General features: G+C 33.4%; 6 protein-coding genes and 1 pseudogene across 7 annotated transcripts, besides 3 other annotated features; 3 read left to right on the top strand and 4 right to left on the bottom strand.

Moving 5' to 3' along the window:
- Positions 1 to 13,342: part of a mobile genetic element that runs on past the window's edge.
- On the top strand, positions 315 to 788 carry TVAGG3_0783790 (uncharacterized protein; the record flags this gene model as incomplete). The annotated part of the gene is made up of 1 exon (XM_051246454.1): positions 315 to 788. The coding sequence occupies one exon, from the start codon at positions 315 to 317 to the stop codon at positions 786 to 788; it is 474 nt and encodes a 157-aa protein (XP_051081929.1).
- On the bottom strand, positions 1,072 to 1,752 carry TVAGG3_0783780 (uncharacterized protein; the record flags this gene model as incomplete). The annotated part of the gene is made up of 1 exon (XM_051246453.1): positions 1,072 to 1,752. One exon carries the CDS (start codon positions 1,750 to 1,752, stop codon positions 1,072 to 1,074), a length of 681 nt encoding a protein of 226 aa, XP_051081928.1.
- Positions 2,709 to 3,396, bottom strand: TVAGG3_0783770 (Prim-pol domain family; the record flags this gene model as incomplete). Its single annotated transcript, XM_051246452.1, has 1 exon — positions 2,709 to 3,396. A coding segment is annotated over one exon (688 nt), but the record flags the coding sequence as incomplete, so codon positions are not given.
- On the bottom strand, positions 3,772 to 4,570 carry TVAGG3_0783760 (annotated as a pseudogene). Its single transcript has one exon. A coding segment is annotated over exon 1 (799 nt).
- Positions 8,927 to 9,541, bottom strand: TVAGG3_0783750 (uncharacterized protein; the record flags this gene model as incomplete). The annotated part of the gene is made up of 1 exon (XM_051246451.1): positions 8,927 to 9,541. One exon carries the CDS (start codon positions 9,539 to 9,541, stop codon positions 8,927 to 8,929), a length of 615 nt encoding a protein of 204 aa, XP_051081926.1.
- On the top strand, positions 10,869 to 11,750 carry TVAGG3_0783740 (uncharacterized protein; the record flags this gene model as incomplete). The annotated part of the gene is made up of 1 exon (XM_051246450.1): positions 10,869 to 11,750. The coding sequence occupies one exon, from the start codon at positions 10,869 to 10,871 to the stop codon at positions 11,748 to 11,750; it is 882 nt and encodes a 293-aa protein (XP_051081925.1).
- On the top strand, positions 11,751 to 11,975 carry TVAGG3_0783730 (uncharacterized protein; the record flags this gene model as incomplete). Its single annotated transcript, XM_051246449.1, has 1 exon — positions 11,751 to 11,975. One exon carries the CDS (start codon positions 11,751 to 11,753, stop codon positions 11,973 to 11,975), a length of 225 nt encoding a protein of 74 aa, XP_051081924.1.
- Positions 13,343 to 13,606: a mobile genetic element.
- Positions 13,607 to 13,918: part of a mobile genetic element that runs on past the window's edge.

Genomic DNA, 13,918 nt, shown 5'->3' with positions numbered 1-13,918 from the left:
TACTGAACGTCTATGATATAAGTCAATAGCAACGTCATTTAAAGGAAATGCTCTTGCATTTATGAACTCATGAATTCTATCATAAGTTATTTCACCATTGTAGTCATTGAGGATGTCAGCGAGTGCTTTTTTGTTTGTCGCGTAATGTTTTGCAACATCTATGTTAGCTTCTGTAAGAAGTTGTTTTATTTCCGAGTGTTCTAACTTAGACAACTTCCGATACATCTTTAGTAGGAAATAAAAAAATTTCTTAGAAAAAAATTAGCTTAGATTTTTTAAGGCTAGTTTTAAAATATTTCGAACTTTTTATTATAATGAAACACATGCAAGATTGCAAGTTCTTTTCATACAATGCTCTCGCTACTGCCATCAAGAATGAGTTCAATGGTGCTTCAAACGTCAATGTTATCTTTAACAAGAAGTTTGTGAAAGAATCTAAGTTTGGTCAGTATGTCAGACCATTAGCTATCGTCATTGACCGCAAACGTTATACTTCACAAGAGTTAGCAGTAGTTTTGAAACAAAAGGGTTTCTTCGTGAATGTCAAAGATACTCATTATACTGTTATAAAGAACTCTAGCATTGACTTCTTCAGTATTGCTATGAATCTTTCCGAACAGAAAGAATATAAGAAGTGTGAAACAAATGTGAAATATTATCCTTCATCTCTGAAGACAATAACGAACAAAGATGTTATACAGAAATTCTTACCAAAGGTTGAAGAAGCTTCTATTGACATTGACGAAGAAAGTGAAATGGTTGAAGAAATTGACCCTGACGTCATTTAAGCAAAAATATATTTTTGTATAACTGAAGGTGTTACCATGTTACCATGTGCTACCAGGTAAATTAACTTCTTTTAAAAATGATGACAACATGACATTTTGACAACAGGTACGAAAGGAGGAAGGCATTTATGAATTAATTTTGTATAACTGAAGGTGTTACCATGTTACCATGTGCTACCAGGTAAATTAACTTCTTTTAAAAATGATGACAACATGACATTTTGACAACACAGCAGGATTAATGCAAAAATAAATTCAAATCATACTTTATAAAGCTAGACCTTCAGGTCTCGCCGCTTAGCGGCTCATTTACAGGTATTTCATCGTCAGTAAATGAATCCTCATTATCGTTTGGTTCAATTTGTTTATATAATCCTTTCATTTCTTCTTTCAAAACATAACACCACGTCTGTTTACCATCTATTCTTCTATGTTTCCTTTCACATTTATCCTTAATGCTCATTTGGAAATTTTTGTCTTTCATGTCTGATGGTTTGCAGAATAGAGCATTTTTACACGTCATACCTGCACACAATTCATCATAATGTGTATTTATCCATTCATCTAAAGGATTTGTTGATAATTCTATTAAATCTTGTTTGGCTTCAGTCATCGGTATAATTCGTACATTAAATGATGAAAGGTCGTAATTGATAAAATATGTTAGTAAATTATCATAAAATTCCTTTGTGCATGAATCCATTAAATTCTTGAAGTAATCAAATTGACCCTTAAATTTACCATTAACCCTTAAAACTACATATCTTCTGTCTCCAACTTCAATTTTGACAGGGTAAACGTTATTAGTTACGAAAATGAAGTTTGCAACGTTCTGTGCTGTTCTTCTGGGTTGATTCTTTTCATTAATTCTTATCTCATTATCCGTTATAATTGATTTCAAAGCGTTGAAGTTTGCGAGTCTATCTTCACCTACATTCTTGAGTTCATTAAGTACAAGAAACATTTTATTTTCAACAACTGAATTGAAATTACCCGTTAGCTCACTTATTTCAGTAATGTTTTTACATGAATAACCAGCGAGGAGTTCAGAAATAATGTCTGTAAATCTGTTTTTACCTGTTCCCTGAAGTCCTTTCAAAATAATTGCTGTTTCATTCTTGATTCCAGGATGTTGAATCATTGATGCAATCCAGCCGAGAAGGTATTTATACACTTCATCGTTATTATCACAAATGGCTTCTTTAATGAAATCCATAAACATCTCAATTTTTGGGTAATCTACTTTTTCGAGAACGTTGTATTTATAACCTTGAAACGTTGAGAAAACATCTGGGGAATCAGATTTAAAGCAAACACCCTTAACGGTTAATGAAGACAATTGATTTAGTAGTACGTCCCATGCTGTTATTGTTTTACCTTCTTCTTTAAATAATTTAATCATTTTAAGTGACTCTTTCATGTTTGATTGAAGAACGAATGATATTTGATTCATTTTGTCGTGTATGTTGTAATCTTTCTGAATGAAGTATTTGTTTCCATAATCTACAAAACGGATTACACGTGATAAATCCTCAATTACTTCAGAACTGTTTTTATACTGATGATTTTCAGCTTTGCGTCTAATATCTGTTATCAAAAACGAGTCATCAAGTTTGATATCAAATGTTATTTTTGGTTTACATAATAAAGGTAAAACATATTCATCATAATATTCTTTTTGATAAAGTTTCAGAATCTTCACTAAAACAAATGGAGAAGTCATTAAATGTGCATATCTACTACGTGCTTTTTCAAAATTACTTTTTGCATTTTCTGTTAAATTGCAGAAGTTATAAACGTTATCGTATGCTTCATTAATTAAATGATTAGGTAACGAATTAATTGCTTGAAACAGTGTGAATAATGTTATTTCTTTTTCCAAATTCATGTTTCCACCGTCATTATGTACTTCAAAATCACTGATGCCATCAACTATGCTCTGGGCAAGTTTATCGTCAATGTTTACATCTTTGTTTTCATTCATGATAGTCTTTATTTCTTCGTTCTTCTGTTCAACTCTTACCTTAATATTCAAATCATTTAATATATCATTCACTGTTCTAGTTAATGTTGAATCATAACTTCCGCGAATGAATGAGTATGTATTGATTGGTTCTGATGCATTCTTTCGAACTCTTGAATCAGCCATAACTACTAAAGAACGCTTTGAATCATCCATAGAAGTCATTATATCAATATCATAATCATTGCAGGAATAACATTTAATCATTCTGTTCGAAACTGCATAGAAGAAATTAGTGTTGCAATAAATGTGAAGACCTCCTGAAGCGGTTTTAACGATAACATCTTTATCCGAAAGTTTTGATAAAATATCTTTTCTAACTGTTTCTTTAAGTTCATCATTGTACGATTTATTGATATCAATATCTATAATCGTTAAATTTGAAATTTTATTTACTAATAAAGCCATACCAGTTTTCCTTCCTCTTCCTCCATCATGTTTGAGGTAGTTATGTAAATCAATCTTATTTTCACTAATTCTTTCGTTGAGGGTTTTAGTTTCTGCCACAACTAATTCCTCAGCTAATGAATCAATAACTTTTCCATCAGAAACGATATAGTTGCTGTTGTTGTTTGTTGCTGTCATTTATATAGGAATAAAAAAATAAAAATAATTTTAAAACTAACTTTATTTTTGGGCTGCATCAAATTTCCGGGGCTGTTGTCTAAATGTCATGTTGTCATCGTTTTTAAAAGAAGTTAATTTACCTGGTAGCACATGGTAACATGGTAACACTGAAAAAATTCATGAAAATTCACGAGATCCCACGGATCATCTCGCCACTTAGCAGCTAGGGTGAAAAACAGGGTGAAAAAAGAGGTGAGATTTCACCCTTCACCTTAATTATTTTTGACGTAAATTTACAGTATTTATGAAAACATTAATATATAAAATTCATGGTACCATTAATAATTTCATGACTGTTCTCATTCATGTCTGATTTACATCCAACGAAAAAGTTTAGAAGAATTTTCTTATTCTTTCTGGTATATTTTTGTCTTTCCAGTACTCCCGCTCTAATGGTCCCAGATGTGTTGGCTTTGACTCTCTCAAGTTCTTAGATGGTATAACATCTTCAACGCCTCCTTCATATCTTACTTTATAAGTGTCATCGTTTATGTTATAGCAAGTATTTCAATAACCACTCCTCGCTTTGCTTCGTCAATGGTTTCAGCAAGTTTGCCATTACTACTTTCGACTAATTTATGACGAGGGTAAAATGCTATGGAGTCGTCAGCAGCTTTTATAGATATCCATTACCTTGCGTAGAGTCTACGATATAATAATTTCGACTTAACCTTAAACGTTTCTTTGTCAACGGTTTGTCGTCAAGAACTACACGAACTTTTGTACCAGGAATGAGGGTAAATTGTGTTGAATTTCTGATATTTTGTGTTTGACTTCGTTTCTTTTGTATATACTTTTCTTCTTGTTGTTGTGTCATTGAATTTGGTGTATGTCCTGTTGTAGAATGTGTTGAGGAATTATATACTTCGAGAAAATGTTTCATTGTTTCTTCGGTAAAGTCTCGCTCTTGATTTAAATCTCTGAGCGTTCTTATGAAGCGGTTTATGATGCCGAGTATGTTATGGTTATGGTCTTCAGTAGTGTAGTGAGTTATGTTATGCTTAATGAGAAAATCTGTGATTTCATTGCTGAGGTATGCACTGTCTTGGTCTGATGTTAAAGTACTTGGGCTATGTTCTGCTACAAACTTTTGTAAAACTCTTAACACTTCACGAGTTCCTTTATTCCTCATTATATACGCAAAAGCTTTGCGAGTGTTAAAATTAATGAAGATGAGGAATGGTTTATGTCCTCCTTTTCTGCTTTGAATGAGAGTGTCAAATTGGTATGCGTCAGGAGTGTTGGAGTAAATTGGTAAAAAGTAGTCGTAAGGGTTTATTTTTGTTTGATGTACAACATTTTTGTCAAAGAACTTTTTCACTTCAGCTCTGTTAGTAAATCCCCAACTTTTTGCTGCTTCATTGAACTTCTTAAATGACCTCCATGGATATTGTTCGAATACTTCTTTCAAGCTCATTTATGTAAAGTTAAAGAGTTTAACCAACTCGTATCCAAGCGTGCATTGTTATATAAGGAGGCATATAATCTTTTCCATTACCTGCTGGGTCTGTAATACCAGCTACAACATGTGTATGATTACCTGCGGTTCCACAGAAAATACCTGTGCTTGAATCTACTGGGTCAGTTGTGATATCATATCTATTCATTCCCCATCTATCCGAACCCGCTGCAAGATTTATATAACCTCTTTTTGTTATTGAATGTGAATGGTTTCCTTCCACAGATGTTCTTCCACTGAACCTATGCATATGTGAAGGAAGGTTTTCAATACCTATTTTCTTTGAACCTCCCATCTTCATTGACTGCGTATTAGTGTAGAATGGAAAACTGTCAACTATTTCATACCATCTACCACCAAATAAAGTGTTTGGATTATTGGATTCATAGACGTATAAACAGCTCCTATAGGATATATTAAATCATATATGCTCATAACTCTATAAACATATTCTAAAGAACTTATGTCATTAAATACCATTTGGAATGTATCTCCCGATGAAATGTTGCATTTGTTCCACTTTTTATAATGTAATGTTAGTTCAATAGAATTATCCAAGAAAATTCAAAAGTATCTGGTTGAAGACCTCTAACAAATTCAAATGGAGTTGCTGGTTCACCATTTATAATTTCTGTTGTAAATGTCATTGTATCTGGTTTCGAAAATTTCTTTGTTAGTTCTGCATCCACATAAGTTTTATCTGCTTTTTTATCTAACATTGCTGGTAGTTCATGTGTTTCAAAGTTTCTGACATGACCTTCAATGTTCATACATTTACTATTTAAGGAGTTTAGTGTATCTTTTACGCTTTACTTGGATTCTCTAAAGGTGCATGAACCAAGGGTATAGTTCAATATTATGTCGTCTGCTCTAACAGTAGTGAAGGATTTATGTGTATGGTTCTTGTCGGCTTTACTGTCTAATGTAGCTTGAAGTTCATTTATATCGGAGATGTTGTGTTTATGAGATTTCAAAACTTTGTTCATTGCTTCGAGTTCAACTTTGTCAGCTTTACTTTTAATAGCATCTTCAAACGTTATTTTTGACTTAACTCTCAAAGTAAATCTTGGTTCAACTAATACACCTTTAACAGAGAAAGTAGAGGCATAAATTTCATCGTTATAACTAAATGCTTCTGGTGCTTTACCCGTGTCATACTGTACAGTACAGCATATGTCATAACCTTTAGCACGAATGTATTTATATCTTCTTTCATTAACATCTTCAGTGCTTATTTGTTCATCCTGTGTTAAATATCCATGGTAGTCCGTTATAATCTGTTCGTCTGAAGTTATATAATGAACGTGGTTCTTGACTTTATCACTCAGAGCTAAAAGCTCATTTTTGTCTGCTTTTTCGGCTAATTTCTCATTAACATCATTCACTTCTAATTCAACTCTTCCGCCAGAACTCTTATTATCATTAATCTTTTTCATTAATTCAGTAATTACGTCATAAAGACTATATTCTGTTTTCGGTTTTGTAAATAATGAGTCAAAATTTCTTTTCATCATTACATCGCTGACATTAATGATATCACCAATTCCTTTTTCATTTATTCTCTTCATTAATTCTGCAATAATGACGAATATATAATCTGTTAATTTATTCTCTTCATCGAGGGTTATAGAATGTTTTGAAATTGAATCATTAACTCCTCTAAATAAATCAATAACTTCAGGATACACGTTTTTAATGTCTCGAATAACCCGACCAGTATCCTGTTGTTCATGTTCTTCGTTCCCGTCGTTACGTGGTTTTATATCTCTAACCATCATCAACGCAGCCATAACCGGAGGGTTTGTTGCTATCTGTTCGAAAATCCGTCCGTTATGTACGGTATATCTAAATAATTTCTTTGTGTTTGTTAAAACATTTGAAACAAGTCTTTTAAAACCATCTACAAAATTTCCTGTTTCACCTAATGTTCTTGCAGCATTTACAAGCTCACCCATTCCGCTTTTGACCCCAAAAACGTCCATATTGCATTTATTTCACTCTGTATAGTTGTCCATTCAGCGAAACTAACACCCGCATTTCGCTAAGCTGAAAATGAAATTCAGTGGATCGAACTTAATTCCACCTTCTTTTTCAATTTCAACGAACTCACGTAACATGAGATTTTAAGTATTCTTTCGTTAAAATTGTTTCCCCGATGTTATGTCATTAACGAAACTATCACCGTCAAAAGTTAACGAATTCAATTTCGTCGTTGATGCTTTTATTCATACACCGCTTTATCGATAGTTTTTTGGCTCACCTTCTTTAGAAGCTATGAAACATTAATGAATGAATTATATGTATTCGTGAATGAATTAAAATCAATGATTTTCATTAATGACGCCTTTAATGATTCATTTACTGTTCGAATCCCTTAAAGTAATTAATGAACTGTCATTTATGAAAGTACACTGCAAACCGTCGAGTTTGGATCAAATGCTGTAGTTGGTGCAGGAATATTAATGATATAAGTCGTTAAATCATTAAGTGACGTAAATAATGTTGTTGTTTTTTGATTTAATTTCTTTAGCATCTGTTATATACGGTAATTTTATTTCTGTAGTTCTGAATTAAAGATATTCGCTAAAATGTTTTTGTAAAACTGTTTTGAACAGCAGTATAAACCGTTGAATTCGGAACCCTTACGATTTCACCATCCTTAATAAAAGGCATTGCCACATGGCGTAGTGCTTGGGTCAAATCTTTCGGGATTATAATTCAACATATATTCTAACGCTTCATGAACAGACTTATATACTGTTGTGTCGTTCTTCATGACAACTTCACCATTTACAATGAATGGCATAGTACATGGAGTTAAAATAGGGTCAAACTTTTCATAATCCTTCCATGTTATATATTTCTCAGTATTTCCATCACTGATAACAATATATTTGTCAGTAAGTGTGAGAGAGTATTGACCAAAATATAAACGTTTAGCTCTGTCAGCTTCATACGCATATGCAGCTATACTCATATTTTAATGAGAATAAAATGTTGTTCTATTTGCAAAGTACAGACCCAAACGAATACGGGACAGTAAAGCTACAAACAAACTTAGGTCTACAGAATGAGGCGCTTGCATTCAGAATGGTTGACTTCAATACTATCGCTTCATTCGTTATAACAGATGAAACAGATTTCATGGAGCTTGAAATAGATGGAAAGAAGCACGAAATAAGATTTCACAATAATGTAGAATATAAGATGGAAACATTAGCTGGAGTGTTAAATGCTCTCATAAATACTACAATAAACAAGGATAACGAAGAAAACTTAATGAATGTTAAACTTATTGCAGGAGTTTTGAAGTTCAGTTATGCGAAGGAGTTTAAGTTAACACGAATGAGTCATAGAGTACAATTCTTTGGAGCATACCATATGACATTTCCTTTGAAAAGTGTTGACAAAACGATTGAGATGAAATCCGTTCCATACGTATGTTATGGCAATTGTTTGTACATTGAGTCTAAAATAGCTAATGTCACAGGTATTTCAGGAGTTAATAGTAAAGGTTCAGTAGAATATAAGTCTTTCTGTTATGAAGTAATTCAATGTTCATTCCAAACGTTCCTGTCATAGTAACTCATTTAGGTAAATGGGTTCGCATTAGTCCTCATAATTTGAAAGACATGCAATTCAGACTAGTTGACTTTCAAGGCGAGCCCGTAGTACTGAAGGCACCAGTGCGAATGACTGTTGAAGTTGACTTTTTAGAAAATATTAAATGCAACAGCTTACAAGAGAACTCAGAGCTAAAAATATAAAGTATGAATGTTATGTATTAGGTCATGAACTTTGGTTGTTGCTGTTTGATGAAACAAATGAGTTAATTATGTCAGTCAAGAGAACAGAAAAATATTGTGTTAGTGAAAACTGCACCAAGTCAATAAGATTAGGTTTGCATTATGAAGATGAGTTCGATACTGTTGAAGAAGTTTTGGATAGATATTACAAATTGCTAACTTGAAATTTTTTGACTGACGGCGCAAAGCGCCAAGATGGGCTCAAAGAGCCCTCCTGACTGCTTTAATTTACTAAAACATATTTAAGACATAATTTATAGTAAGTAGATAGTTTTGTATACTCGTTCGAATATTTATACTTAAACTCAACTCCTGTAGTTCCTGGTGTTTCAATGATGCGGATGTTACCTATTTTCATGAATAGTGGAGTTTGACCACAGCATTCGATTTCAGGGTCGAGATAGTCAATGACACATTGTTTCCCTGTTATTCGTGAGATAACATTTTCAAGGTCCTCCTTTGTTAGAATTATTTGGTTCTTGCTTATAAGATTTGTCAAAAGCTTCTTATCGTCTTTGAGTAAAATTGTTTGGTATAACTGAAGAAGGTAATGGTCTACGTTATCTGAAGGATTTGTTTGAACATTTGTGTAAGGGTTGTCGTTGGCTTCTCTTGAAAGAACTTGGTCCAGTGGTGGATACTCTAACTTAACATCTGATGTAGCGTTAGCGTTTGAAGCTGTGTTTAAATTCACCGACTTAAGTTCTGGTTCTTTTTCTTTCAAACACTCTGAACTATAGTTCTTTATGACAATATTGTTTGTCGTTCGTGAGTCAACATTTGATGTTGGTTCAATTGGAACATTAACGGCACCAGCTAAGATGGATTTGCTTCTCATTTCATATAGAATAAAAACCTTTTATATGTATGAAATGAACAATATACTCGACAAGGGTTTGAATGTAAAGCTAACGAATGAAAATATTGTTGAATTCACTGAGACAGGAGCTGTGTATAAAGATGTAGAACTACTGAACAAAAGAGCTAAGGGAAGAAGCAGGAATATGAACAAAGGGTGGAAGCCTATAAAAATTTATGTCAATGATGGCACAGGAGGTTCAAACATAAAGTATGCAGAAAGTTATAGAGTTTATGCTCTCAAAGGTGAAAAGCCTTCATTTAAGAACAGCTATTCTAACACATATCCTCAAAAGCTAACGGATGGGGACGTGGATGATATGAATGACAGCAAAAATATTAACAGAAATGGCGACAGAGATGCATGGAATTTGTTTACCATCAGTCAATTGAAGGTTAAGCTTTAAAACAATGTTGATCGTTCCCATGGAATATTTTTGACTTTAATGGTATTAGTCATGATATGAATCTCAAGGTATGAACGAGGAGAGATGAGAGACTTATATGCTTCCCAAATTTCTTCAAAAGGTAATGTTATACCTGACTGTTTCCAAATGAGTTCAATATCATAGCGTGAGAAACCTTGAAAGATAACGAAGTCAGTTATGAGACGTTTTATGTTTAAAGCTAAAAACCTCCATGTTTGCATAAGTATTGCTACAGTTAAGTGGTAATGTCTGACTTTAGTTATGATGTTAGCTAATGGTGAGTCTGGTTTTGACACTAAACCTTTTCCGGCGAAGTCGTCACAAACGAGCAGAGTGTTTGAAGGATACTTTTTGAAGGGGTATTTTGAAAGTTTTGATAGAATGTAGTTTGTAAGTCGTTTCATATCGTAAACTCCTGAGTATTGACGTAAGTGGTGTTTGTCAATAATTCTTTCCATCTCCTCAGAAGTCTTTTGCATTCCTGACTGTATGAACTCTACGATGGCATAATATTTCCTCTTACGTCGAATGTAACGTTGAAGAAATTCAATGAGTTCACTGTCTGGAACTTTAACGACAGAGGCTTGAACTTTTGACATAAATGTTTTCGCTGTTGAATCCATAGAGTCTGAAGTTGCTGATATAATGATTTGGTCATAGTAAGAGTCGTTTCCTAAACGCTCTGTTATGAGTATATGACGAATGAGGTTAAATGTCTTACCTGAACCCATCTTTCCACAATAGAAATACACACCATTTGAACAGAATTCATAATCTTTGCTGAAAGGAAGAATAAGAGAAGAGTTAAGTTTGTCTGTAGTTTCATTCATGTCTTCATCTACGTCATGTATTAAATGCTTCATTTTATCTCCATTAAAAATGCAAGTCAGAAATATTCAGAACATAGCACCGAGTCTAACTGACAAGAGTATAAAGATATACTATGAACATGTTATGATGAAACCAACCAAAATTCAAGAAAGTCAGTATACTTATGAATATCCAAGACACTGGGTAGAGTATGTAGGAGGTGAGAAAGCTATTGAAATCAGACAGGTTCGAAGTATTCCAGCAGGAAGAACAATATTATTGAAGAACTTTAATGTTTTGAGATATAATGATGAAACAAAGAAGCAAGATAGTTTTCCTGTTGCTGTGTATGTGAACCTAGACACTGGAGATGACATGAAAGTTTTTAATACAAAGCTTCAAACGGTATTGAAAGAACAACTTATAGCAGAAGGACACCCATTACCTTCAGAAGTTACCATAGCATATAATTTTGAAACAAATACAATAGATTTTAAAATCGTCTCTGCAAAGAAGTCAGGTTTTACATTTAATGAAGCAGATGTATATTCGAATGAAAACTTCAAAGCTATTGCATGGTTAGATAATGACGATTGCTTTAAGAAAATCTTTAAATTCAGTGACTCAAAGATGTCAATAGATGACCTTCGTGGAATGTTACCATCGACGTTTACAGTAGAAGGTTCAGCAGGATTGCTTACAAGATTGTCAATTGGTGGTATTTGGTCTCGTGAGAACATTGTTATAAAATCCAGTATAAGTGAATTTGCTGAAGAATCTATATTATGTCTTTCAAACTACATGTATTCGCCGCCAAAGCATTATAGTATAACAAACTTTGTCAGTAAGTTTAACATAAGACTTGTCGAACCTTCTTCAATGAAAGATGTTGTGCTACCTAAAGATGGAAAGGATGGACTCATTATTGAGATGATTTTAATAGCATATTAAATGAGTTTGTTCTTGAAGGTCATTCATGATGAAATAACTGTTGTAGAAGATGTTAGCAATTGTTCAGACATTTTGAAGCGTATAGATGAGATAAGAAAGAAGTTAGATAGACCGCAAAGCGGTGAGGGCGAAGCCCGTGAGAATGTTTATGTTTCATTGACTTTCTCCAGTAACGAGAACTTTTATGAGATAATATTGAAGAGAGATGATTTTAATATGGTGTAAATGGTAGCTTGGGCAGCTTTAGGCGCAATGGGAACAAAAGCATTAGCATTTGGAGCAAAAGCACTTGGAGCTTATGACGCAGTAAATAAAATGAGTGGAGGAAGGGTTTCGAAGACATTAGATGCAAATAAAGGAAAGATTGGAGGCTGGGTTGCAAAGAAGTTAAGATTAAATAAAATGGGGCTCATAAATAAAGCATCCAATTTGGTTGCGACTGAGTCAGAAAATGCTTTAGGAAAGGACGATGAGTTTGCAAAACACGCAAAAGACTTTAATGACCAGATGAAAGGTGAAACAATGCATTTAAATAGAGTCGATGGAACTAAAGAAAATGTTTCTTCTCCACCAGTAGTTCTTCCGTATGGTCCCTATGGAATGTATGGAAACCCTTACGAAAGACCATTTGACCCATTGACTGGTGGAAGTAACTGGTATTATTACGGCCGAAGAAGAAAGACAGTCAAGTTGGAGACAGACGTGAAGAAAGCAACTAAAAAGAAACCAAGGAAGAGAGTTATAAAGCAATGAATTCAACAGGGTGAAAAAAGAGGTGAGATCTCACCACTTCACCTAAATTTATTTTTGTGCTATGTTTTCATACGTGTGAGGGTGGTGATATCATTTATTTTTAAGTTTATTTTTATATAAATGACAGAACAAAAATATAACATATCTACTCAACAGGAATGAGACCCTTACTGACTATGTATTCGTTTAATGCTTGATGAAAACAATGGTACATATTATCGTATGGGTATACACAGCGTCTGTTTCCATCGTCGTCGTATATGTAGAGCTCAAATCCAGTCCAACCTTCTTTTGTACAATATGTAGCTTTATTTAAGTATGCATTTATGTAGATAAGGCAATTTTCTTCATCGCTCCAGAAATAATTTTTGTTCTTTGTTGAAATAGTTTTCGTTCCTCTGCGACCATAAGGAATGTATGCACTGAACTTTGCGTCATAAGGGATTGTAATATATTCAGGGTTTCTTTCATCGTCAATGGGTCTGTCTTTGTTAAAATGCATGTTTCTCAGTTTTACTTGAGTTTTGAATAGTTCACGGAAACGTTCTGGGAAAGAGTCATAGTAAATGTAGTCGGACATGTCTTTGTAATGAAATAAAAAATTTAAAAAAAAATAAAAATAAGGTTATTTTTTATTTAGTGAGGACGGTAGTGAATTCGTTAGTGAGTTCGTTAGTGAAGTCGTTTATGTGTCAGATAGTTTTGTAAATATTTAAGGTTAAGTTGGTGTTTGTGTTTGTGTTGTAAAATATACGTTACCAGTTTCGTAAAGTGTCAAAACCGCTAAGTGGTGTACGGAGGCGCGCAGTGCCACAGTACACAACTTAGGGATACTAACTAAGCGATCGGCTTAGTTCGAAGATTTTGATTCAAATCTTTGCTGATCTGTAATTCGCGGAAGCCGCGAGCGAATCGAGCGGCTTAGGTCTAAGATTTTGATTCAAATCTTTGCTTATATTCCTTAAATTCTTTATGAAACTCGCAACAGTTCCATAAAAAATTTTAAATTCTAAACTGTCGAAATTACCGATCGGTAATCACACCCTTCACAGGCGTGTTACTTTTTACAGGCGTGTCACTTTTAGCTAAAATTACCCCTACTCGCCTATCAATACCCTTTTACGATTATTGCTACTTTTTCGAAATAAAAGTAAAAACAAATTTATACTAATTTACTTCAAAATACAAAAGTATTTGACAGCTAAAATTAGTTACTTTAGCAAGCCTATCAATACCCTTTTACGATTATTGCTACTTTTTCGAAATAAAAGTAAAAACAAATTTATACTAATTTACTTCAAAATACAAAAGTATTTGACAGCTAAAATTAGTTACTTTAGCAAGCCTATCAATACCCTTTTACGATTATTGCTACTTTTTCGAAATAAAATAAATTTATTATCAAAAACCTTTTT

Source organism: Trichomonas vaginalis, chromosome VI (genome assembly GCF_026262505.1).
Source record: "Trichomonas vaginalis G3 chromosome VI, whole genome shotgun sequence".
NCBI lineage: Eukaryota > Parabasalia > Trichomonadida > Trichomonadidae > Trichomonas > Trichomonas vaginalis.
Note: the sequence above shows the minus strand (reverse complement) of the source record. Positions and strands in the feature narration are given on the sequence as shown.